Here is a 27,201-nt window from a genome sequence, read left to right as displayed (position 1 = left end):
ACCTGGTAAATTGACCTCCAGCTTTATACCTTTAAGCCTTGTATTATTGTTGTTATATTGTACTCTGACTGTAACTCTTGATATATTGTGATTGTATACTTCTTGTAATTATCTAGTGCGCCCTTAAGGCAATTAAATCATAAATTAATTTTGGGCTGATCCTTTTACTCTGTTTGCGAACCTTAGAATACCCAGTGTGGGTAACAGGGCAGTCTCCCCGGCGGCCAGTTGCTCTAGGTGCAGTTCCTTTACTGACCTGAGAGACAAAGGGGGCGCCGGAGAGCTGGGCCTTTTGTTGTGATAGGCAATTCAGTATCACAATGGACATAGCGGTCAGAGCACATACAGTGATCTGACAATAACCCAAAATAATAGAACAAGCTCTGAGACGTGGGAACTCTGCAGACCGCAATCCCTAATCCTCTCCAAACAACACTAGAGGCAGCCGTGGATTGCGCCTAACTCTGCCTATGCAACTCGGCACAGCCTGAGAAACTAACTAGCCTGAAGATAGAAAATAAGCCTACCTTGCCTCAGAGAAATACCCCAAAGTAAAAGGCAGCCCCCCACATATAATGACTGTGAGTTAAGATGAATCGACAAACGTAGGGATGAAATAGATTCAGCAAAGTGAGGCCCGACTTTCTTAACAGAGCGAGGATAGGAAAGATAACTTTGCGGTCTACACAAAACCCTAAAGAAAACCACGCAAACGGGGCAAAAAGACCCTCCGTACCGAACTAACGGCACGGAGGTACACCCTTTTGCGTCCCAGAGCTTCCAGCAAAACAATTAGACAAGCTGGACAGAAAAAATAGCAAACAAATAGCAAAGAAGAACTTAGCTATGCAGAGCAGCAGGCCACAGGAATGATCCAGGGAAAAACAAGTCCAACACTGGAACATTGACAGGAAGCATGGATCAAAGCATTAGGTGGAGTTAAGTAGAGAAGCACCTAACGACCTCACCAGATCACCTGAGGGAGGAAACTCAGAAGCCGCAGTACCACTTTCCTCCACAAACGGAAGCTCCCAGAGAGAATCAGCCGAAGTACCACTTGTGACCACAGGAGGGAGCTCTGCCACAGAATTCACAACAGTACCCCCCCTTGAGGAGGGGTCACCGAACCCTCGCCAGAGCCCCCAGGCCGACCAGGATGAGCCACATGAAAGGCACGAACAAGATCGGGAGCATGGACATCAGAGGCAAAAACCCAGGAATTATCTTCCTGAGCATAACCCTTCCATTTAACCAGATACTGGAGTTTCCGTCTTGAAACACGAGAATCCAAAATCTTCTCCACAATATACTCCAATTCCCCCTCCACCAAAACCGGGGCAGGAGGGTCAACAGATGGAACCATAGGTGCCACGTATCTCCGCAACAATGACCTATGGAATACATTATGTATGGAAAAAGAATCTGGGAGGGTCAGACGAAAAGACACAGGATTAAGAACCTCAGAAATCCTATACGGACCAATGAAACGAGGTTTAAACTTAGGAGAGGAAACCTTCATAGGAATATGACGAGAAGATAACCAAACCAGATCCCCAACACGAAGTCGGGGACCCACACGGCGTCTGCGATTAGCGAAACATTGAGCCTTCTCCTGGGACAAGGTCAAATTGTCCACTACATGAGTCCAAATCTGCTGCAACCTGTCCACCACAGTATCCACACCAGGACAGTCCGAAGACTCAACCTGTCCTGAAGAGAAACGAGGATGGAACCCAGAATTGCAGAAAAATGGCGAAACCAAGGTAGCCGAGCTGGCCCGATTATTAAGGGCGAACTCAGCCAAAGGCAAAAAGGACACCCAGTCATCCTGATCGGCAGAAACAAAGCATCTCAGATAGGTTTCCAAGGTCTGATTGGTTCGTTCGGTCTGGCTATTAGTCTGAGGATGGAAAGCTGAGGGAAAAGACAAGTCAATGCCCATCCTACCACAAAAGGCTCGCCAAAACCTCGAAACAAACTGGGAACCTCTGTCAGAAACGATATTCTCTGGAATGCCATGCAAATGAACCACATGCTGGAAGAACAATGGCACCAAATCAGAGGAGGAAGGCAATTTAGACAAGGGTACCAGATGGACCATCTTAGAAAAGCGATCACAAACCACACAAATGACTGACATCTTTTGAGAAACGGGAAGATCTGAAATAAAATCCACAGAGATATGTGTCCAAGGCCTCTTCGGGACCGGCAAGGGCAAATGCAACCCACTGGCACGAGAACAGCAGGGCTTAGCCCGAGCACAAATCCCACAGGACTGCACAAAAGTACGCACATCCCGCGACAGAGATGGCCACCAAAAGGATCTAGCCACTAACTCTCTGGTACCAAAGATTCCAGGATGACCAGCCAACACCGAACAATGAACCTCAGAGATAACTTTATTCGTCCACCTATCAGGGACAAACAGTTTCTCCGCTGGTTTATTAGCCTGAAATTTTTGCAGCACCCGCCGCAAATCAGGGGAGATGGCAGACACAATTACTCCTTCCTTGAGGATACCCGTCGGCTCAGATAAACCCGGAGAGTCGGGCACAAAACTCCTAGACAGAGCATCTGCCTTCACATTTTTAGAGCCCGGAAGGTACGAAATCACAAAGTCAAAACGGGCAAAAAACAGCGACCAACGAGCCTGTCTAGGATTCAAACGCTTAGCAGACTCGAGATGAGTCAAGTTCTTATGATCAGTGAATACCACCATGCGATGCTTAGCTCCTTCAAGCCAATGACGCCACTCCTCGAATGCCCACTTCATGGCCAGCAACTCTCGGTTGCCCACATCATAATTTCGCTCAGCAGGCGAAAACTTCCTGGAAAAAAAAGCGCATGGTTTCATCACTGAGCAATCAGAACCTCTCTGCGACAAAACAGCCCCTGCTCCAATCTCAGAAGCATCAACCTCGACCTGGAACGGAAGAGAAACATCTGGTTGACACAACACAGGGGCAGAAGAAAAACGACGCTTCAACTCTTGAAAAGCTTCCACAACAGCAGAAGACCAATTGACCAAATCAGCACCCTTCTTGGTCAAATCGGTCAATGGTTTGGCAATACTAGAAAAATTGCAGATGAAGCGACGATAAAAATTAGCAAAGCCCAGGAACTTTTGCAGACTTTTCAGAGATGTCGGCTGAGTCCAATCATGGATGGCTTGGACCTTAACAGGATCCATCTCGATAGTAGAAGGGGAAAAGATGAACCCCAAAAATGAAACCTTCTGCATACCAAAGAGACACTTTGATCCCTTCACAAACAAAGAATTAGCACGCAGGACCTGAAAAACCGTTCTGACCTGCTTCACATGAGACTCCCAATCATCCGAGAAGATCAAAATGTCATCCAATTACACAATCAGGAATTTATCCAGGTACTCTTGGAAGATGTCATGCATAAAGGACTGAAACACTGATGGAGCATTGGCAAGTCCGAATGGCATCACTAGATACTCAAAATGACCCTCGGGCGTATTAAATGCAGTTTTCCATTCATCGCCTCGCCTGATTCGCACCAGATTATACGCACCACGAAGATCTATCTTGGTGAACCAACTAGCCCCCTTATTTTGAGCAAACAAATCAGATAACAATGGCAAGGGGTACTGAAATTTAACAGTGATCTTATTAAGAAGGCGGTAATCTATACAAGGTCTCAGCGAACCATCCTTCTTGGCTACAAAAAAGAACCCTGCTCCTAATGGCGACGATGACGGGCGAATATGCCCCTTCTCCAGGGATTCCTTCACATAACTGCGCATAGCGGTGTGCTCAGGCACGGATAAATTAAACAGTCGACCTTTTGGGAATTTACTACCAGGAATCAAATTGATAGCACAATCACAATCCCTATGCGGAGGTAGGGCATCAGACTTGGGCTCATCAAATACATCCCGGTAATCAGACAAGATCTCTGGAACCTCAGAAGGGGTGGATGATGAAATTGACAGAAATGGAACATCACCATGTACCCCCTGACAACCCCAGCTGGACACCGACATGGATTTCCAATCCAATACTGGATTATGGGCTTGTAGCCATGGCAACCCCAACACGACCACATCATGCAGATTATGCAACACCAGAAAGCGAATAACCTCCTGATGTGCAGGAGCCATGCACATGGTCAGCTGGGTCCAGTATTGAGGCTTATTCTTGGCCAAAGGCGTAGCATCAATTCCTCTCAATGGAATAGGACACTGCAAGGGCTCCAAGAAAAACCCACAACGCTTAGCATATTCCAAGTCCATCAAATTCAGGGCAGCGCCTGAATCCACAAACGCCATGACAGAATACGATGACAAAGAGCAGATCAAGGTAACGGACAGAAGAAATTTTGACTGTACTGTACCAATGGTGGCAGACCTAGCGAACCGCTTAGTGCGCTTAGGACAATCAGAGATAGCATGAGTGGAATCACCACAGTAGAAACACAGCCCATTCAGACGTCTGTGTTCTTGCTGTTCAACTCTGGTCATAGTCCTATCGCACTGCATAGGCTCAGGTTTAATCTCAGGTAATACCGCCAAATGGTGCACAGATTTACGCTCACGCAAGCGTCGACCGATCTGAATGGCCAAAGACATAGACTCATTCAAACCAGCAGGCATAGGAAATCCCACCATGACATCCTTAAGGGCTTCAGAGAGACCCTTTCTGAATATAGCTGCCAGCGCAGATTCATTCCATTGAGTGAGCACGGACCACTTTCTAAATTTCTGGCAATATACCTCTATCTCATCCTGAGCCTGACAAAGAGCCAGCAAATTTTTTTCTGCCTGATCCACTGAATTAGGCTCATCGTACAGTAATCCAAGCGCCAGGAAAAACGCATCGATATTACTTAATGCAGGATCTCCTGACGCAAGAGAAAATGCCCAGTCCTGAGGGTCGCCACGCAAAAAAGAAATGACGATCCTAACCTGTTGAACTGCGTCACCAGAGGAGCGAGGTTTCAAAGCCAGAAATAGTTTACAATTATTTTTGAAACTCAGAAATTTAGTTCTATCTCCAAAAAACAAATCTGGAATAGGAATTCTCGGTTCTAACAAAGAATTTTGAACCACAAAATCTTGAATATTTTGAACTCTTGCCGTGAGCTGATCCACACATGAAGACAGACCTTTAATGTCCATTGCTACACCTGTGTCCTGAACCACCCAAATGTCTAGGGGGAAAAAAAGGCAAAACACAGTGCAAAGAAAAAAAAAATGGTCTCAGAACTTCTTTTTTCCCTCTATTGAGAATCATTAGCACTTTTGGCTTCCTGTACTGTTGTGATAGGCAATTCAGTATCACAATGGACATAGCGGTCAGAGCTCATACAGTGATCTGACAATAACCCAAAATAATAGAACAAGCTCTGAGACGTGGGAACTCTGCAGACCGCAATCCCTAATCCTCTACAAACAACACTAGAGGCAGCCGTGGATTGCGCCTAACTCTGCCTATGCAACTCGGCACAGCCTGAGAAACTAACTAGCCTGAAGATAGAAAATAAGCCTACCTTGCCTCAGAGAAATACCCCAAAGTAAAAGGCAGCCCCCCACATATAATGACTGTGAGTTAAGATGAAACGACAAACGTAGGGATGAAATAGATTCAGCAAAGTGAGGCCCGACTTTCTTAACAGAGCGAGGATAGGAAAGATAACTTTGCGGTCTACACAAAACCCTAAAGAAAACCACGCAAAGGGGGCAAAAAGACCCTCCGTACCGAACTAACGGCACGGAGGTACACCCTTTTGCGTCCCAGAGCTTCCAGCAAAACAATTAGACAAGCTGGACAGAAAAAATAGCAAACAAATAGCAAAGAAGAACTTAGCTATGCAGAGCAGCAGGCCACAGGAATGATCCAGGGAAAAACAAGTCCAACACTGGAACATTGACAGGAAGCATGGATCAAAGCATTAGGTGGAGTTAAGTAGAGAAGCACCTAACGACCTCACCAGATCACCTGAGGGAGGAAACTCAGAAGCCGCAGTACCACTTTCCTCCACAAACGGAAGCTCCCAGAGAGAATCAGCCGAAGTACCACTTGTGACCACAGGAGGGAGCTCTGCCACAGAATTCACAACAGCCTTTGTAGCGACGTCACGGATTGGTGACGTGGTAGGAAGGGGTAATCCTTCACATTACGTATAATCTGAGTGAACCTGGAAATGCTTATTGCCACTACACTGTTAGGTTTTGGTGCGTTAGAGTAGACTTCTTACAAACGTGTCCCACAATCAGCACTGACAATGTGGGGTCACACCAAAATAAATGTGGCCGAAGATGCAAATTTAGCGGGTTTACCTTTGTGAAAGCTAATGTTCCTGATCCATTTTGTCCATCATATTGACCATTTGGAAGTGGCGTCTTCTCAAAGTACCATTTAAGAGTTGTATCTTTCTCAGTATTTGTCACCTAAACAAAAAGGCAAATCTAACAGAAGTTTTTCTATAATGCATATATAAAAGTATAAACTGTATATCAAATGTAGTATATGTTATGTCACATGTTTAGGAAAATATCAGGTTCATATCAGATTATGGTATTGGGTGTATTTTAAGACCTAGGTCGTTGATATGGATTACAGGGTCACAAAACTGAGCCCAGGCAGAGGAACCCTGAGGGATCTCGACAGATGAGGAACGGTGACAGATAAAAGCAGCTATTTTCTCCTGCTAGTATCTCCTTCACTAGTGAGATCTGTATAAGAGCAGGCATTGTTGGATACACTTTATTTTTTGCTATCTAAAGTAATAATAGTGAAGATGCGGGATTGGCTTAGGACAGTTCTTACATCAACTATTCACTATGGAAAACATCTAACCGAGTACATCTCTGTGAATGGTCCCTAAACTTCACCACCATCGTGATTGAAAATTGTCAGAAATTGATGCAAAAACTATCCACCATTGAATACTTGTTGATAGTATACTATATAACAAGATTTATTTTATCATATCGCTGGGTCGCTATCATCATGGTATTAGTCCATAAAAACTATCTGACCCCAACGGCAGTGAATTACTAGGGTCTGTTGTTAGATGGTTCATTCTCAAGGATGTAGGTGATAAATCCCTCTCCAAATACAGAATCCGTGCTTCCAAGAGTTAGATATTTTCAAGAATCCATGAAAGCTCCTGGCTCTAAACCTTAATCCACATAATAAGGATATCACAGAACATACCTTACACATTATTATAACATGACACTCTTCTGTAACTTTCCACTCCAACTGCTCCACAAAATGCGGTCCTGTTATAAGGAAACTGCTGTGAGTGACTATTTATAGTTTACTAATACGTGAAAAATTTTTAGCACATTTATTAGGCTATGCTCACAGCACTTTTTTGCCACATGTCAGTGCCTTCGTCAGAATTTCCATCAGAAGCACTAAAAAACAGGATTCAGGCAAAACTGCCAGCGCAGCCATTGAGTTTATTGAATCAGTCACTTTGTGCTCTGTCTTTTTTTTGGAAGGGGGGGAGGGCAATATGTCCCACTTTTTCGATAGGAACAAAGCATGGCCCACTGCATTTTTTGAACATAGCCTGAGAGTTGTTGCTCCTGTTTTTTTAGGTATTTATAATCAATTTTGCACCTTTTGTGTAATTTTTACTGTTTTAAAATGTTGCACGAAAAATTGCATACTCAGTCCAGAACAGAGGGGCATAAAAAGTGCAACGACATTTGTAGACAGAAGTGTAATATCTAAGATGCAAGAGATTTATCAAACATTGTGCCACAATTTATTAAAGGGAATTTTAAATCAGAAAATTCAGAGTCATCGGGACGGTATGGTATCCTGGCCGTGTTACCGAGTCATGGTGTGAAGAGACATCTTTTCCCTTTGACTGACCATTCACATCAGGTGATGTCAGTATCAACATCTTTGAAATCCAGTACAGACACTTAAGGTACCTTCACACTGACCAACTTCACAACGATATCGCTAGCGATCCGTGACGTTGCAGCGTCCTGGATAGCGATATCGTTGTGTTTGACACGCAGCAGCGATCAGGATCCTGCTGTGACATCGCTGGTCAGAGCAGAAAGTCCAGAACTTTATTTCGTCGCTGGATCTCCCACAGACATCGCTGAATCGGCGTGTGTGACACCGATCCAGCGATGTCTTCACTGGTAACCAGGGCCGCGCTTAGTAACCCGATGCTTACCCTGGTTACCAGTGTAAATGTAAAAAAAAACAAACACTACATACTTACATTCCGGTGTCTGTTCCCCGACGCTCTGCTTCCCTGCACTGTCAGCACCAGCTGGCCGTAAAGCACAGCGGTGACGTCACCGCTGTGCTTTACGGCCAGCCGGCGCTCACAGTCAGTGCAGGAAATCACAGCGCCGGGGGACAGACACCGGAATGTAAGTATGTAGTGTTTTTTTTTTTTTACATTAGCACTGGTAACCAGGGTAAACATCGGGTTACTAAGCACAGCCCTGCGCTTAGTAACCCGATGTTTACCCTGGTTACCAGTGGACTTCGCATAGTTGGTCGCTGGAGAGCTGTCTGTGTGACAGCTCTCCAGTGACCACACAGCGACGCTGCAGCGATCGGGATCGTTGTCTAGATCGCTGCAGCGTCGCTAAATGTGACGGTACCTTTACATGTTCCAATCTCAGAACACCTCTGTCATGTGCAGTGAACCGAGTGTATACAAATCCGTCTTACCAAACTCGCTGCACAGGAGTCTGCTGCAGACCTCTGGTTGTCATGCCGACCCATCGGTGACCCGCGATTATGTGACAGGGTCACTGATGGATGAGATTAGTAACGCGCTTCCTGTAAGTGCGAGTTAAAAGCCGCTGTCAGACATTGACAGCGGCATTTACCTAGTTAACAGCCACGGGTGGATCGCAATTCCACCCACGATTGTTGCAGGCACATGTCAGCTGTATAGTGCCGGAGCCTGCACCAAACAGGGGGAGTCCGACATGTGCATACTAATACACCACATGTCGGACAGGGGTTAATAGGCAATTTTCTGATGTCAGGTTCCCTTCAATAGTCTGCGCCAGTTTTTTGATGCACATGAATGTTCTTAAGTAAAAAGAGTCTAGCTTTTAGCATGATGCACCAAATCTATCGTACAGCTTGTGGCACTGTGATAGATTCGGTGCATCTTCCGACTAAGTTTACGCTGCCTAGCTATTACATTGCATTAGTGAACGGATCGCATTGTTGCAACTTTAACTTTTTTCACCTTTCTTCTTTTTCCATTGTTTGCGTTTCTGCTTAGACTCCTCAAGAATCTTATCAAAGTCTGTAAATAAAAGTACATTTAAATAAATGGAAAATCTTAATAGCAAATATCATTGCGCTTAATCTATGCATGAAACTGTCTAGAGTAAGCTAACAATTGTACAGAACATGCAGCCTCTCATAGCTGCCATACTTGATTGCAAACAGTTTGCAGCAGTCAGTAAAGTGTAACTATTGCAAGTTCTTGAGCAGCTACTGTTCGATGCTTCTATTTTTTAAATATTTGTGTCACACAATAAACTTGAAAAGTGATGAATGTCTAAGTATTATGTTTATTCTGAAAAAAAGAATGGATGGCACCTCCAAAAATAATACATTGATCTAGTGCAACTAGGAAAAGGTATATATAACTGAAAGTGAGGTTCTCAGTTTAAAATTCTGATCAGACTGTCTTGCAGCATGGCCGCTGTTAGGAGGTAATCGTAGTAGCTAGGGCAGCAGTGACTTATACCAGGGTAGGGGGCTAAATATGGTTGATGCTTGGGGAAGAGGGCTCTTGACGTGCAACTGGGAGGTTGAGGGGTAACACTAGACCAATGAGCCGCTGGCTATTCCTTCCTCCATATAGCGTGTGCGACATACCGCAGATGCGATTACATCGCTACATCATGTCTGCTGTGCGGAGGGTCAGTACACACATCAAAGACCCAGGGCAGAGCACCGGGGGAACAGGAGCGAGGTGAGTGTGTTTTTATTATTGTGTGAATGTGTGCGGATGTGGTCTGTATATAGGAGAGCTATGTGGGGACTAATACTGTATATAGGGGGCTCTGTGGGAGTGGATACTCTATATAGGGAGGCTATATGAGGGATCATACTTTATGTAGGAGGCTTTGTGGGGGCTCATACTGTATATAGGGGCTGTGTGGGCTCATACTGGATATGGGGGTTGGTTCATATTGTTTATAGGGGTTATGTGGGAGTTCATACTGCATATAGGGAGGCTATATGGGGGCTCATACTGTACAAAAGGGGCTGTGGGGGATCAAATTGTATAGGGGTGTTGTGGGGACTCATACTGTATATAGTGGGCTGAGTTTGGGATCACACTGCCTATAGGGGGCTGTGTAGGGGCTAATGCTTTATATAGGGGTCTGTGTTCCTACTGTATATACGGGACTGTGTTGGTTTCTACTATATAAAGAGGGAGCTGTGTGTGAGCTCATACTGTACATAGGGGATGCTCTCTGGGAGCATATGGTGTATATAAGGGGTATATAATAGGGGTGCTGTGTGTGGACTCATACTGCATACGAGGTGGCTGTGTGTGGGTTCAAATGGTATATGAGGGTGTCAGCATATATAATTCTGCTCAATATTAAGTGATACAAATAATATGAATATAAAATAATAATTATAATTAATATATTTATATTGATATTGAGAAGAATTAATTACATGCTATTGGTTCAGCCTCTACAACAGTCACGGTCCTCCATGTGGTCCCTTTGGAAAACTAATTGCCCACCCCTGCCACAGTGAATGGAGTGGTGGTCGGGCATGCGCACCGATGTTCTATTCTAACAGGGATAAAAGTGCCCCATTCCACCAATCTGTGAAGGTCTCAATGGCCAGACTCCATCGATGTATAAGTGATCTCTATCCTGTGGGAAGGTGATAACTTGTTTGTAGTCTCATCCTTTAGTTATATACCCATAATCCGTCCCTTTCTTCTTGCTAACCTACCAAATGTATAGTAATAAATGGTAAGAAATGGATAGAAGGAAATATGACTGCAAAACCAGACTATACAGTGTTTGATTATAGTTTCTTGGGTTGGAGTCACAAGGCCTGCATAAGAGATCATCAAGAGAATGCCAAGAGTGTGCAAAGCAGTCATCAAAGCAAAGGGTGGCTACTTTGAAGAACCTAGAATATAAGACGTAATTTCAGTTGTTTCACACTTTTTTGTTAAGTATATAATTCCGCATGTGTTAATTCGTAGTTTTGATGCCTTCAGTGTGAATGTACAATTTTCATAGTCATGAAAATACAGAAAAATCTTTAAATGAGAAGGTGTGTCCAAACTTTTGGTCTGTACTGTATATATACACATATTTATATTTCATAGAGAGCTATATAGCATAAAAGCCGTGAATTCAATTGCCGGCTTTTGCTATCTCCTTATCAAACCCGACAGGATATGAGACATGGTTTACATACAGGAAACCATTTCATATCCCTTATATTTTTACATATCCTTCTCTAATAATGTTAGTATTTTGTGTGTGCAAAATTTGGGAGCTCTAGGTGTTAAAATAAAGGGTTAAATCACGGAAAAAACTGACGTGGGCTCCCGTGCAATTTTCTCCGCCAGAGTGGAAAAGCCAGTGACTGAGGGCAGATATTAATAGCCTAGAGAGGGACCATGGTTATTTCCCCCCCCCCCCCAGCTAAAAACATCTGCCCCCAGCCACCCCAGAAAAGGTGCATCTGTAAGATGTGCCTATTCTGGCACTTAGACACTCTCTTTCCACTACTGTGTAGCGGTGGGATATGGGGTAATAAGGGGTTAATGTCACCTTGCTAATGTAAGGTGACATTAAGCCTGGTTAATAATGGAGAGGTGTCAATAAGACACCTATCCATTATTAATCCAATTATAATAAATGGTTAAAAATACACACACATTATGAATAAAATATTTTAATGAAATAAACACATGGTGTTTTATTATCTTTATTGTACGCTCAATCCAAGTGATGAAAAAAAGGAAAAGTAAAAAAACAACAATATCCCATACCTGTCCGCCGTACAGTCATGTCCCATTATGTAAATCCATCTCAAGGGGTTAAATACATTTACAACCAGGAGCCTGCTAATGCAGCCGCCTCTGGCTGTAAAAACTGGGGAATTAATGGAATGCAGCTTCATTGACTTACGGTGCCGTCATAGAACATAGTAACATAGTAACATAGTAACATAGTTAGTAAGGCCGAAAAAAGACATTTGTCCATCCAGTTCAGCCTATATTCCGTCATAATAAATCCCCAGATCTACGTCCTTTTACAGAACCTAATAATTGTATGATACAATATTGTTCTGCTCCAGGAAGACATCCAGGCCTCTCTTGAACCCCTCGACTGAGTTCGCCATCACCACCTCCTCAGGCAAGCAATTCCAGATTCTCACTGCCCTAACAGTAAAGAATCCTCTTCTATGTTGGTGGAAAAACCTTCTCTCCTCCAGACGCAAAGAATGCCCCCTTGTGCCCGTCACCTTCCTTGGTATAAACAGATCCTCAGCGAGATATTTGTATTGTCCCCTTATATACTTATACATGGTTATTAGATCGCCCCTCAGTCGTCTTTTTTCTAGACTAAATAATCCTAATTTCGCTAATCTATCTGGGTATTGTAGTTCTCCCATCCCCTTTATTAATTTTGTTGCCCTCCTTTGTACTCTCTCTAGTTCCATTATATCCTTCCTGAGCACCGGTGCCCAAAACTGGACACAGTACTCCATGTGCGGTCTAACTAGGGATTTGTACAGAGGCAGTATAATGCTCTCATCATGTGTATCCAGACCTCTTTTAATGCACCCCATGATCCTGTTTGCCTTGGCAGCTGCTGCCTGGCACTGGCTGCTCCAGGTAAGTTTATCATTAACTAGGATCCCCAAGTCCTTCTCCCTGTCAGATTTACCCAGTGGTTTCCCGTTCAGTGTGTAATGGTGATATTGATTCCTTCTTCCCATGTGTATAACCTTACATTTATCATTGTTAAACCTCATCTGCCACCTTTCAGCCCAAGTTTCCAACTTATCCAGATCCATCTGTAGCAGAATACTATCTTCTCTTGTATTAACTGCTTTACATAGTTTTGTATCATCTGCAAATATCGATATTTTACTGTGTAAACCTTCTACCAGATCATTAATGAATATGTTGAAGAGAACAGGTCCCAATACTGACCCCTGCGGTACCCCACTGGTCACAGCGACCCAGTTAGAGACTATACCATTTATAACCACCCTCTGCTTTCTATCACTAAGCCAGTTACTAACCCATTTACACACATTTTCCCCCAGACCAAGCATTCTCATTTTGTGTACCAACCTCTTGTGCGGCACGGTATCAAACGCTTTGGAAAAATCGAGATATACCACGTCCAATGACTCACCGTGGTCCAGCCTATAGCTTACCTCTTCATAAAAATTGATTAGATTGGTTTGACAGGAGCGATTTCTCATAAACCCATGCTGATATGGAGTTAAATAGTTATTCTCATTGAGATAATCCAGAATAACATCCCTCAGAAACCCTTCAAATATTTTACCAACAATAGAGGTTAGACTTACTGGCCTATAATTTCCAGGTTCACTTTTAGAGCCCTTTTTGAATATTGGCACCACATTTGCTATGCGCCAGTCCTGCGGAACAGACCCTGTCGCTATAGAGTCCCTAAAAATAAGAAATAATGGTTTATCTATTACATTACTTAGTTCCCTTAGTACTCGTGGGTGTATGCCATCCGGACCCGGAGATTTATCTATTTTAATCTTATTTAGCCGGTTTCGCACCTCTTCTTGGGTTAGATTGGTGACCCTTAATATAGGGTTTTCATTGTTTCTTGGGATTTCACCTAGCATTTCATTTTCCACCGTGAATACCGTGGAGAAGAAGGTGTTTAATATGTTAGCTTTTTCCTCGTCATCTACAACCATTCTTTCCTCACTATTTTTTAAGGGGCCTACATTTTCAGTTTTTATTCTTTTACTATTGATATAGTTGAAGAACAGTTTGGGATTAGTTTTACTCTCCTTAGCAATGTGCTTCTCTGTTTCCTTTTTGGCAGCTTTAATTAGTTTTTTAGAGAAGCTGCGCCCCCTGGTAGCATAAACTCATATGAACTGTAGAGTGAGAAAATATTCAGAAAAATTCCCACGTTACAGTTCATATGATTTTATGCCACCAGGGGAAGCAGCTTCGGTGATGGCACCGCAAGTCCCTGAAGCTACATTACCATCATTTCATTCATTCCCCAGTCTTTTACAGCAGCAGTTGCATTAGCACTGCTCCTGGCTGTAACTGTATTTAACCCCTTTAAATGGATTTACATCATGGGACATGACTGTACGGCAGACAGGTATGGGATATTGTTGCTTTTTTACTTTCCTCTTTTTCACAAGACAAGAGACATCACTTGGATTGAGCGTACAATGAAGATAATAAAACCCCATGTGTTTATTTCATTAAAATACTTTATTCATAATGTGTGTGCTTTTTTAACCCTTTCCTACTATTGGATTAATAATGGATAGGTGTCTTATTGATATCTCTCCATTATTAACCTGGCTTAATGTCACCTTACAATAGCAAGGTGGCATTAACCCTTTATTACCCCATATCCCACGGCTACTCGGGAGTGGGAAGAGATAGGCTAAGTGCCAGAATAGGCGCATCTTCCAGATGTGCCTTTTCTGGGGTGGCTTGGGGCAGATGTTTTTAGCCAGGGGGGGGCAATAACCATGGTCCCTCTCTAGGCTATTAATATCTGCCCTCAGTCACTGGCTTTCCCACTCTGATGGAGAAAATTGCGCGGGAGCCCACACCAATTTTTTCCGTAATTTAACCCTTTATTTTAACACCTACACCTCACAAATTTTGCACACACAAACTACTAACATTAGTGAGGAATATGTAAAAATATAACGGATATGCAATGGTTTACTGTATGTAAACCATGTCTCATATCCTGTTGGGTTCGGTAAGGAGTTAGCAAAAGTCGACAATTGAATTACCGGCTTTTCTGCTATCTAGCGCTGTATGAAATATAAATATAAATATATATATATATATATTTTTCTCTCTCTGTATGTATGTATATATATATATATATATATATATATATATATATATATATATATATATATATATATATATATATATATACATCTCACTGACATATATATATATATATATAGACAGTATATAGACTGTATATATGTTTTCACGAATATTTGAGCCCATGGATCCATTATATGTCCATTTTGCAAGGTTGCGAGAAAAAACGCAGTACGGATGCCATACGGATTACATACGGAGGATGACATGTGTAAAATACGCAGCCACACCCTGCCTACGGATGACATACGGATCACTGTTCAGGGAACATTTCTGCATATTTGGTTTGCAAAAAATGGACCGAATTTTTATACATTGTGTGTGACCACAGCCTAAGAAGGCCTACAATTTAACCCCTTCACACTGCAACCCTTTTTTAGTTTTTGAGTTTCTGTTTTTCACTCCCCGTCTTCCCAGAGACATAACTTTTTATTTTAGGTCAATATGGCCATGTGAGGGCTTGTTTTTTCCAGGATGAGTTGTACTATTGAACGACACAAATGGTTTTACCGTATTGTGTACTTGAATATGGGGGGAAAAAAACAAGTGCGGTGAAATTGCAAAAAAGTGCAATTCCACAACTGCTTTTTGGATTTTTTTTTTACCATGTTCACTAAATACCAAATCTGACCTGCCATTATGATTCTCCAGATCATTATGAGTTCATAGACACCAAACATGTCTAGATTGTTTTTTATATAAATGGTGAAAAAAAAAAATCCAAAATTTGTTACAAAAAAAACAACAACAAAAAAGTAATTTTCCGAGACCCATAGTGTCTCCATTTTTCGTAATCTGGGGCTGGGTGAGGGCTTATTTTTTGTGTGCTAAGATGACGTTTTTAATGATACCATTTTGGTGTGGATATGATTTTTGATTGCCCGTTATTGTATTTTAATGCAATGTTGCGGTTACCAAAAAAAAAGCAATTCTGGAGTTTTTACTTTGATTTTTCGCTACGCCATTTACCGCTTGATTAATTCTTGTTATAGCTTGATAGATCAAGCGATTCTGAAAGAGGAGATACCAAATATGTGTATTTTTTAAATTGTTTTATTTTGAATGGGGCGAATGGGGGTGATTTGAACTTTAATGTTTTTTTTTTATTTTTTTTATATTTTTTTTTTAAATTTTTTACTTTTTGCATGCTTCAATAGTCTGTGTGGGATACTGAAAGCTGCCTCTGCTACACACATGCGATAATCAGATCGTCTGTGTGTTACAAAAATGCTCACTTGCTATGTGCTCTAACCGCTGGGCGGCTCTCATAGCAATCCAGCACTGACAACTACATGCCAACCCATCGGCAACCCGCGATCCTGTGACGGGGGCACCGATGGGCAGGATTAGGGACGCACCCAAGATTGACAGCGGCATTTAACAGGTTAACAGCCGTGGGTGGATCAAGATTCCACCCGCGTCTGTTAGAGGCAGATCTCAGCTGTTCAAAACAGCTGACATGTGCTAGGAAAGATGTGGGCTCAGTGTCAGAGCCCACATCAAAGGAAGGGACACGATATGCGCAGTACATGTACGGCATATGTCATGAAGCGGTTATACACCAGACCACACCTTGTGGTGGAGATAAGGTGGACAACCTCCCACCCCCTGTATGGTTGTATACAAAAATCTAGCCCTTAAAATGGCCAATTAACCCCTCTCAACACATATTGTGCTGCACCAAAAGTTCTCCTAAAAACATAACTATAGTAGAAGACTTTTACAGATAGATTGGGTAAAGGTTTTTTTTAACATGGGCTTGTATAGCTTGTGTAAACTTACTGCCAATCACCCAAGGAGCAAGCAAAGTGCTTGTTCATATGGTGATTGGATTGTTTATGCTGGAATAAAGATTGTCACTGTTGGCAGCGCATTTCAGTACTTTGTGTAAAGGCTGGATGTGCTGCTGACACAGTAATACTGGGAAGGATAGAAGGACTTCCACTCATACTATGCATATATGTTAAAGTACTTTTAACCAGCACCCAACCATGCCTATAAAATCTAACACAAAAGATCAACATTTTCATCGAGATCTACTTTCAGTCTACATCTGTCACGAAGTGTTGATGGTACAGAAAATGTTGAAATCAGCCTTCTCGCTCATCCAAAATGACTAGTGCACTATCATCTGCCTCTTTACTCTTATGTGCACATCATTCTTCCAAGGCTTCTCACACAGTTTGATGCTGGGTGAAACTTTTAGAACCATGGACCTCCTATTAAGGTTCCATCACCTTTAGTCAGGAGGAAAGTCTGGACTCTTGGTGGCGTCCATATTGACCAACTCATATGCAGTTCTGACTTGATTTGTAGGTTCAAGAAGTCTCACCCACATGGAATTGTGAGAAGGGGCTACCTGAATGCCACTCCTCTCAGGCTTCTTACATGGGTCTATGCCAGGTAAGACTTCTTAAACCCAGGGGCGTAACTATTAAATCAATGATCATTCCAATGATTCCCTACTGGGTCTCTCACACTTTTACGACATCTCATATGAGGCCTAGTTCTCCAGTGATGGTCAGGGGGAGAGTTGCATCATCTGGTGATGTATGCCTGGATCAATGATATGTAGCCTTGATCCTGGAGTATTAGACACCCTGGAAAACTGCTATGAAAATTATTGCTTTCTATAGTATGGATAACAGCACGGAGGTGGTCACTTCAAACAACTGATCTGGGCCATCTGAGATCAGCCATTTGTGTTAGAAACCTGGATAAACTATTTAATTTGTTATAATGATTAGAGGGCATAATCTTTTCTCACCTTCTCCAGTAAGGACGATACTGAACTGGTTTGATGCTTTTCCATCTGCCACTTTCGCAGTATATGTTCCCTTATCTTCTTCTCCAAAGTCTTCTTTGATAACTTCAATGAGACCATTTTCCTTGTCAAATTTTATTTTTCGTTTCTGCAATCAGGAATGTATACCTGAATAACTTTAATGTACAATTTCTAAATTAATTTGATGCACTGCAAAGTAAGTGTGCTTAAACATATTTGTCACAATGTATGGAAACATTTTGTCATTGAATTCAGTTGCGAGCCATAATGACATATTTTAATCCATTGTAATCCAATTATACAATGTTAGCTGAAATAAAAGATGGGATCGCCATTATTTATACTAGACAAAATGTTGCATCAGTCAACACAACCAAGTGATACATTTTCATTCCAAAAATTCTAGTAAAAACAGTTCTTATTTTTTTTATAGTTGACTTCCGATCATCAGATGACAACGTGAACAAATAAACATTTTGTAGTAATTACAAAATCATTACATTCAAGTATACAAAAAAATCTAAACGTGTCTCTATGTAATGGCATTTGCAGTTATATTAACTAAATGTCTATATTCTGAGAATTGTTATTGGCCTGTAGCGTCAGATCTAAATTTGCTTTCCTCAATTAGGAAGGGGTAGTGATGCCCAGGAGTTTTGTATTGCCATCTTGTAGATCTGAACTGGAAGAATTAGTGACAAAAATTAGGTATAAAAGCCATTAGGTGTCTATAACATAATATTAATATACTTATGAGATGCATATTATTTTCTTTCTAAAGTGTATGTCCCGTTCGGATAATCTTGATAAGCCTTATTAAAGAGGCACTCCCATCAAAATGGTTATCCTATTACTATATTGAAGTCATCAAATTCTATAACACTATGTCCTTACAATTGCTATTTTTGCCTTTCTACACAGTTAATTCTTGGCTTTTCCATTAGGTCTATGACATCACATGGATAAAAACTGACTAGCTAAATCCTCCTAAGCTCTAGGTAGAAAATGGAGATCGATTTTCACTGTATGAATCATAAATCACTGCAAAAGTCCCTGGCAGGGGATATGAGGGAGCAGCTGCGGCAGGAGATGAAGAGGGGAATGATAAATGTAGGGACAAGAGACTTCCTGTTTCTACATAGAGCAGACAAAAGAGAAGAATTAACTGGGTAGAAAGGCAAAATGAGCAATTGTAAATACACAGTGTTATATACTATGATGACTGCAATATATTAAGAGCATAACAAACATACCAACACAATAGACAACTTAAAGAACCATGTCAGCATTTATTTTATTTCAGCACTGGATTGGTGCTACTAATCTAAGTTCCACAGTTGCTGACTGACTGGAAGTCAGAGGTAATGGTCAGAAGATCTCAATGTGAGTCTATTAGGCCTCTTTCACACGTCAGTGTCTCCGGTACGTGTACTGACAGTTTTATCACGTACTGGAGACACTGACACTTTTCTCCAGCAGCATGGTCCGCAAAGCGTCCCGCACACGTGCACACGGAGAACAGTGTGCGCTCTTGTCCATGTGCACGTACCGCGGTAGGAGAGACAGCGCTACAGTAAGCGCTGTCCCCCCTGCGTGTGGTGCTGAAAGCGGCATTCATCTCTTCTCCCCTGCAGGAGAGAAAGGATGAAAGATCAAGTTTTTTTTGTTTAAAATAAAGTTTGGGGTCACCTCCCGCCTCCCATCCCCCATGTGCCCGCACGCTTGCCGAGAAATACTCACCCTGCGATGTCTGCTCTCAGCGCCGGCAGCCTGTCACGTGTGAGCGGTCACGTGGTACCGCTCATTACAGTGATGAATATGCGCATACTGACGTGACCGCTCACACAGGACAGGCTGCCGGCACCGAGCGCAGACATCACAGGAGATGGGTGAGTATTTCTCGGCAAGCGGGCAGGTGCACGGGGGATGGGAGGCGGGAGGTGGCCCCAAACTTTATTTTTAACAAAAAAACAAACAAAAAACCTTGATTTTTCATTCCTTCTCTCCAGCGAACGCTGCTGGGAAGAAGGAATGAATGCCGGCTTCAGCACCAAAAGCAGGGGACAGCGATTAACTGTAGCGCTGTCTTCTGCACGGTCCGTGTGGTCCTCAGTCGGCACATGGGTGGCACATGGCTGCCGCACGTGTGTCACAGTGATGTTCCACGTGAGCACACGGACACACGGAAACGGATAACTCCGGTACCGATTTCTCCGATACCGGAATTATCTGAACGTGTGAAACCAGCTTTAGAGTCTCTTACTGACTTTCATAGACTTACATAGAGTTGTGACTTCTGGATCACTCCAGCAAACACTTGACCTATCCGTCAGGCCACAATCTGCAGAAGACATGACCAGAGCCGATAATAGATGAAGACAGTGGCTCCTGAGTATAATACTTTGGGCAGGGAACTTAGATTAGTGATACCACTCCAGCTCTGAAATAACAAAAACCCTGGAGTGGTACTTTAAACCATTTTCAGGGATGAAGTCAAAATACGATTTATTTTAGTCAACAGTTACTATGAGATTAGAGACATGCATGGGAGACTGAATTGAAGGACTCATTACATCAGCATGTTTTGCCCAGGTCAGTAAGTATGATTTTTTATATGATGCTCAACTATTCACTGAGCCTGTACTATCGCTTTTTGTATAAAATTGATATATTGTCTAAATACTGTATATACAGTATGTGCCATTGATTCCTGTTTTAGGCCGCACATTTAGATCCAGGTTTGCTTAAGTCTAAGTTCACATGTGGCGTTTTTGCTACAGTTTATTATGTGGGTTTTTTTTGTCAGTTTTCAGCTGCATTTTACAGTACCAGCAAAGCATATGAGATTTCAGAAATCACATGCACACATATTGGTTTTTGTTATCAGGATTTTGTGCTTTGCATGTTTTTTTTGGATATCGAGCATGTCACCTCTTTCAGAAGTTTTCAGCATTTGTCACCCACTCATTGACTTGAATGGGTGGTGAAAAAACGCTGAAAAATGTAGGTATCATGTTTTGCTCCGTTTTTTGTGCCAAAACCTGATTCTATTGAATAGGACTTTTTTTCAACATTAAACTTTATCAGCGTGCATAAGAAACAAATCTAGCATGCCTAAACCTCCGCAAAAAAACCATAAAAATGCACGAGAAAATAAGGAAACATGCTTTTTTTTGCAGCTTCTTTCCTGCGGCTTTGCTGCAGAAAAAAAAATGCTAAAAAAATGCCTAGTGTGAGCTTACCCTCATACAGCCATCTAGCCTACTAGTGATGGTAATTTGGCTTTGAAGTCTGATTTAGCAGAACATTCTTTTGTTTCATAGTTATTACTTCCTCCAATCAGGGTGCTAGATTCACTCTTTAGCATATTATAACTTTTGTTATGATACATATTTAATTGATATTTTGTATATACTAGCCAATTTTGATTAGATTCTTTGCTGTGTTGTGAATTGAGCTTATATGAGAATACTGTATATTGAGCTTTTATGGGAGTTTATCATTCTCATAGTGACCATTGACCTAAATAGATCAGTTGGTATTGTGATTTCATGTTCTCCACCCTTCCATATTGTCTTCATTGGCTGTTGGGTCTGGATGTTTTTATGATGCTTGTTTATAGCCTCGGAAATAACAGAGCATTTACATTTTTTTAATACAGTATATTGTGTTTGCATCAGGGCTTGTAGGTTTTAATATGTTTTTAGTTCCTTGAATATGTTACATCCGTGTCTGTACTTGCTCATTCTGCTTCATGCCCATGATGTGGGCAACAGCTCTGTGTCATAATTTGGGCCTTGTAATGTTTCTAATTGCCAGTTATAAATTATACCTGATCCTAGTTCTACGACTATACCGGAGATCCTCTGTGCTATTCAGTTGCTGACCTCAGATTGCTTGACATCTTGCCTGATGATTCTGACTTGGTTTCTAACTTCTCTGGTTTTGACCCAGCTTATAACCCTTCTCCGCCAGCCCCTTCCACCAGCAAGCAATCCCTTTCTGGATCCAAACCCGAGACCCCTGTTTAAGTCCAGATCCATATACAGGAGTTAAGGGGTGAAAGCCAAGGTTCTTATGGGACCTGATAACTGGAGTGACTATGGCAAAGCCTTTCTGTGGAAACCGTATTCAAATTTCCCAACTTTTATGAACAGAGTTACTTTATAGAATATATTTTCTAGGTTGTTTAGATCTATTAGATTCAACGTAGCCTTCGTATGTTAAGTATGATTGTCTTACAAATTGGTCTGCAACACTGGAAATGGCTGAGATGGAGTCAGACACATAATCTAGCTATATATCTTTGGTAATAAGTGAGCACTGCCATATTTTGTAGGGACAATTCCTGTTTTCTTTTGGTGGCTGCATTATTAAGGTGTTACTTCTGTTATATTGTTGGTACTATATTTGTTGTTATGTTGACAATGTGGTGGTTGTTACTTGTATAAAGCATCTGCTATTATGTAGTCACTGTTTTTTCTATCATGTTGCCATCAGTGGAATTATGTTTTGTTTTTATGTGGGAATTGTTGGCTATTATGTGGGTGGTACAAAAGGTAAAATGTGAGTTATGAAGACTGTACTATGTTTGCTTTATGGCTGCTAATATATGTAGACTGTGACAGGCATGCATGAAAATATCATCTTGTTTTAATGCCAAGGTTGTGGAAATGTGGTCTATGGACTTAGAACAAAAATAAAGGTGAAATAAGCATTGGTAGAGCAGCAAAAAATCATCATGGACTATACATAGACATAAGTCTAGGTTAAAAAAAAACATACCGCCGTACTGTCAATCACTTTGTCATTAAGAATCATTTCTAATTCTGCAGCAGAGGACAGTTTTTCCACTTCTAACCAGAGCCGCACATCCCCATTCTCCAGCACTTCCGCATTCCATCCTGATATTTTTTGTATCACTAGAAATATTAACCATGATATATCATGTTATGCCATGAAATTTCGTATTCGATGCTATATACATAGGTCAGCCATCATATTAGCACCACTGATAAGTAAAGTGAATAACTTTGATTACATTGTTACAATAATGTCATCTGACAAAGAGTTAGATATATTAAGGAACAAGTGAACAATCAGTACTAGAAGCTGATGTGTCAAATAGTCAGTGAACTGCTCCCATGGATGCCCAAGACTGATGCACGTGGGGAGCTAAGTCTAACCTGTCTGGTCCAATCTGATGGAGGAGCTGCTGTAGCATAAATTTAATGCTGGTTATGATAGAAAGGCGAGCTTGCTGAATTTGGGACTGGCTAGCCAAAAACTAGCTAAAGTGCCTATGCTGAACCCTGTCTGTTGTGAATTCTGTTGTCAAGCTCCCTCCTGTGGTCGTGAATGGTACTTCGGCGAGTTCCGTCTATGGGCTCCCTCTGGTGGCTATGAGTGAAGCTGCGGCTTCTGAGGTTCCTTACACAGGTGACGTGGTTTATCCTTTGGTTGGCTGTTCTATTTAACTCCTCTCAGATCGTTACTCTAGGCCAGCTGTCAATGTTTTTGCATTCGTTCAGTTCGCTCCTGGATCTCTCTGGTGACCTGCCTTCTCCTGCAGAAGCTAAGTTCCTTATAGTCTTATTTTGTTCTCCGTTTTCTTGTCCAGCTGGTTTTCATGATTTTGTCTTGCTAGCTGGAAGCTCTGGGATGCAGAGTGGCCCCTCCGCACCGTGAGTCGGTGCGGAGGTCTTTTTTTGCACACTCTGCGTGGTCTTTGTAGGTTTTTGTGCTGATCGCAAAGTTACCTTTCCTATCCTCTGTCTATTTAGTTAGTCTGGCCTCCCTTTGCTGAACCTGTTTCATTTCTGCGTTTGTGACTTTCATCTTTACTCACAGTCAATATATGTGGAGGGCTTCCTTTGCCTTTGGGGAATTTCTCTGAGGCAAGGTAGGCTTTATTTTCCTTCTCTAGGGCTAGATAGCCCTTATGCTGTGACGAGGCGCCTAGGTCTGGTCAGGACCGCTCCATGGCTATTTCTAGTGTGTGTGATAGGATTAGGGCTTGCGGTCAGCAGAGTTCCCACATCCCAGAGTTCGTCCTGTATGTGGTTTAACTATCAGGTCATTCCGGGTGCTCCTAACCACCAGGTCATAACAGTACAGCTGGCCCTTAAGTATTAATGCATCTCAATAGAGGAATAAGAGAACTTCTGAGACCATTTTTTTTTCTTTGCACTGTGTATTGTCTTTCTTATCCCCTAGACCTTTGGGTGGTTCAGGACACAGGTGTAGTTATGGACATTCAAGGTTTGTCCTCTTGTGTGGATCATCTCACTGCAAGAGTACAAAACATTCAAGATTTTGTGGTTCAGAATCCTATGTTAGAGCCTAGAATTCATATTCCTGACTTATTTTCTGGGGATAGATCTAGGTTCTTGAATTTCAAAAATAATTGTAAACTGTTTCTAGCTTTCAAACCCCGCTCCTCTGGTGACCCCGCTCAACAAGTAAAAATCATTATTTCTTTGTTACGTGGTGACCCTCAAGACTGGGCATTTTCCCTTGCACCAGGAGATCCGGCATTGCGTGATGTTGATGCGTTTTTTCTGGCGCTTGGATTGCTTTATGATGAACCAAATTCAGTGGATCAGGCAGAGAAAATCTTGCTGGCTTTGTGTCAGGGTCAGGATGAAGCGGAGGTGTACTGTCAGAGGTTTAGAAAGTGGTCAGCACCTTTCTTGGTCAAATCAGTCAACGGTTTAGCAATACTGGAAAAATTAGCGATGAAGCGACGATAAAAATTAGCAAAGCCCAGAAACTTCTGCAAGCTCTTCACAGATGTCGGCTGAGTCCAATCGTAAATGGCCTGAACTTTAACAGGGTCCATCTCGATAGTAGAAGGGGAAAAAATGAAACCCAAAAATGAAACCTTCTGAACTCCAAAGAGACACTTTGACCCCTTCACAAACAAGGAATTTGCACGAAGGACCTGGAACACCATTCTGACCTGCTTCACATGAGACTCCTAATCATCCGAAAAGACCAAAATGGCATCCAAATATACAATCATGAATCTATCCAGGTACTCTCGGAAGATGTCATGCATAAAGGACTGAAACACAGATGGAGCATTAGAAAGCCCGAATGGCATAACCAGGTACTCAAAATGGCCCTCGGGCGTATTAAATGCCGTTTTCCATTCATCACCCTGTTTAATTCGCACAAGATTATACGCACCACGCAGATCTATCTTGGTGAACCAACTAGCCCCCTTAATCCGAGCAAATAAATCAGACAGCAGCGGCAAAGGATACTGAAATTTGACTGTGATCTTATTAAGAAGGCGGTAATCAATACAAGGTCTCAAAGAGCCATCCTTCTTGGCCACAAAAAAGAACCCTGCTCCCAACGGTGATGACGACGGACGAATATGACCCTTCTCCAAGGATTCCTTTATATAACTCCGCATAGCGGCGTGCTCTGGCACAGATAAATTAAACAGACGGCCCTTAGGAAACTTACTACCAGGAATCAAATTAATAGCACAGTCGCAATCCCTATGAGGAGGTAGGGCACCGGATTTGGGCTCTTCAAATACATCCTGGTAATCTGATAAAAACTCAGGGACTTCAGGAGTGGAAGGCGAAATTGACAGCAATGGAACATCACCATGTACCCCCTGACAACCCCCGCTGGACACCGACATAGATTTCCAATCCAACACTGGATTATGGACCTGTAGCCATGGCAACCCCAAAACGACCACATCATGCAGATTATGCAAGACCAAAAAGCGAATATCCTCCTGATGTGCAGGAGCCATGCACATGGTCAATTGGTCTTCTGCGGCTGTAGAGGCTTTTCAGGAGTTGAAGCGACGTTTTGCTTCTGCCCCTGTGTTGTGCCAGCCAGATGTTTCGCTCCCTTTTCAGGTTGAGGTTGATGCTTCTGAAATTGGAGCAGGGGCTGTGTTGTCGCAAAGAAGTTCTGATGGCTCGGTGATGAAACCCTGTGCCTTCTTTTCTAGAAAATTCTCGCCTGCTGAGCGCAATTATGATGTGGGCAATCGGGAGTTGTTGGCCATGAAATGGGCATTCGAGGAGTGGCGACATTGGCTTGAAGGAGCTAAACATCGCGTGGCGGTCTTGACTGATCACAAGAATTTAACTTATCTCGAGTCTGCCAAATGGTTGAATCCTAGACAGGCTCGATGGTCGCTCTTTTTCTCCCGTTTTGATTTTGTGGTTTCATACCTTCCGGGACGTAAGAATGTGAAGGCTGACGCCCTGTCAAGGAGTTTTGTGCCTGACTCTCCGGGTGTTCCGGAGCCGACGGGTATTCTTAAAGAAGGGGTAATTTTGTCTGCCATTTCCCCTGATTTGCGGCGTGTGCTGCAAAAGTTTCAGGCTGATAGACCGGACCGTTGTCCTACGGAGAAACTGTTTGTCCCTGATAGATGGACTAGTAGAGTTATCTCTGAGATTCAATGTTCAGTGTTGGCTGGTCATCCTGGAATCTTTGGTACCAGAGATTTGGTGGCTAGATCCTTTTGGTGACCTTCTTTGTCATGGGATGTGCGTTCTTTTGTGCAGTCCTGTGGGACTTGTGCTCAGGCTAAGCCTCTCTGTTCTCGTGCCAGTGGGTTGCTTTTGCCCTTGCCGATCCTGAAGAGGCCCTGGACGCATATTTCCATGGATTTTATTTCTGATCTCCCTGTTTCTCAAAGGATGTCGGTCATTTGGGTGGTTTGTGATCGCTTCTCTAAGATGGTCCATTTGGTACCCTTACCTAAATTGCCTTCCTCCTCTGATTTGGTGCCATTGTTTTTCCAGCATGTGGTTCGTTTGCATGGCATTCCAGAGAACATCGTCTCGGACAGGGGTTCCCAGTTTGTTTCGAGGTTTTGGCGGTCCTTTTGCGCTAAGATGGGCATTGATTTGTCTTTTTCTTCGGCTTTCCATCCTCAGACTAATGGCCAAACCGAACAAACTAATCAGACTTTGGAGACATATCTGAGATGCTTTGTCTCTGCTGATCAGGATGATTGGGTGTCCTTCTTGCCTTTGGCTGAGTTCGCCCTTAATAATCGGGCCAGCTCGGCTACTTTAGTTTCTCCGTTTTTCTGTAATTCTGGTTTCCATCCTCGTTTCTCTTCAGGGCAGGTTGAGCCTTCGGACTGTCCTGGTGTGGATGCGGTGGTGGACAGGTTGCAGCAGATTTGGACTCATGTGGTGGATAATTTGACATTGTCCCAGGAGAAGGCTCAACGTTTTGCTAACCGCCGGCGTTGTGTTGGTCCCCGACTTCGTGTTGGGGATTTGGTTTGGTTGTCATCCCATCAC

The 27,201-nt window shown here is 42.6% G+C and overlaps 1 protein-coding gene across 1 annotated transcript in view; it reads right to left on the bottom strand.

Annotated features, from left to right (window-relative positions):
* Nucleotides 1-27,201, bottom strand: part of MYOM3 (myomesin 3) — a 252,275-nt gene that overhangs the window by 34,963 nt on the left and 190,111 nt on the right. The window contains exons 25-29 of the mRNA XM_069756945.1: nucleotides 22,691-22,827; nucleotides 17,888-18,032; nucleotides 9,217-9,276; nucleotides 7,188-7,255; nucleotides 6,308-6,418 (exon numbers count right to left, since the gene is read on the bottom strand). Of these exons, the coding sequence (XP_069613046.1) occupies nucleotides 6,308-6,418; nucleotides 7,188-7,255; nucleotides 9,217-9,276; nucleotides 17,888-18,032; nucleotides 22,691-22,827 (521 nt within the window). The remainder of the gene's footprint in view (nucleotides 1-6,307; nucleotides 6,419-7,187; nucleotides 7,256-9,216; nucleotides 9,277-17,887; nucleotides 18,033-22,690; nucleotides 22,828-27,201) is intronic.

The sequence above is a fragment of the Ranitomeya imitator genome, chromosome 3 (genome assembly GCF_032444005.1).
Source record: "Ranitomeya imitator isolate aRanImi1 chromosome 3, aRanImi1.pri, whole genome shotgun sequence".
NCBI lineage: Eukaryota > Metazoa > Chordata > Amphibia > Anura > Dendrobatidae > Ranitomeya > Ranitomeya imitator.
This window is presented reverse-complemented; position numbering and strand designations above follow the sequence as displayed.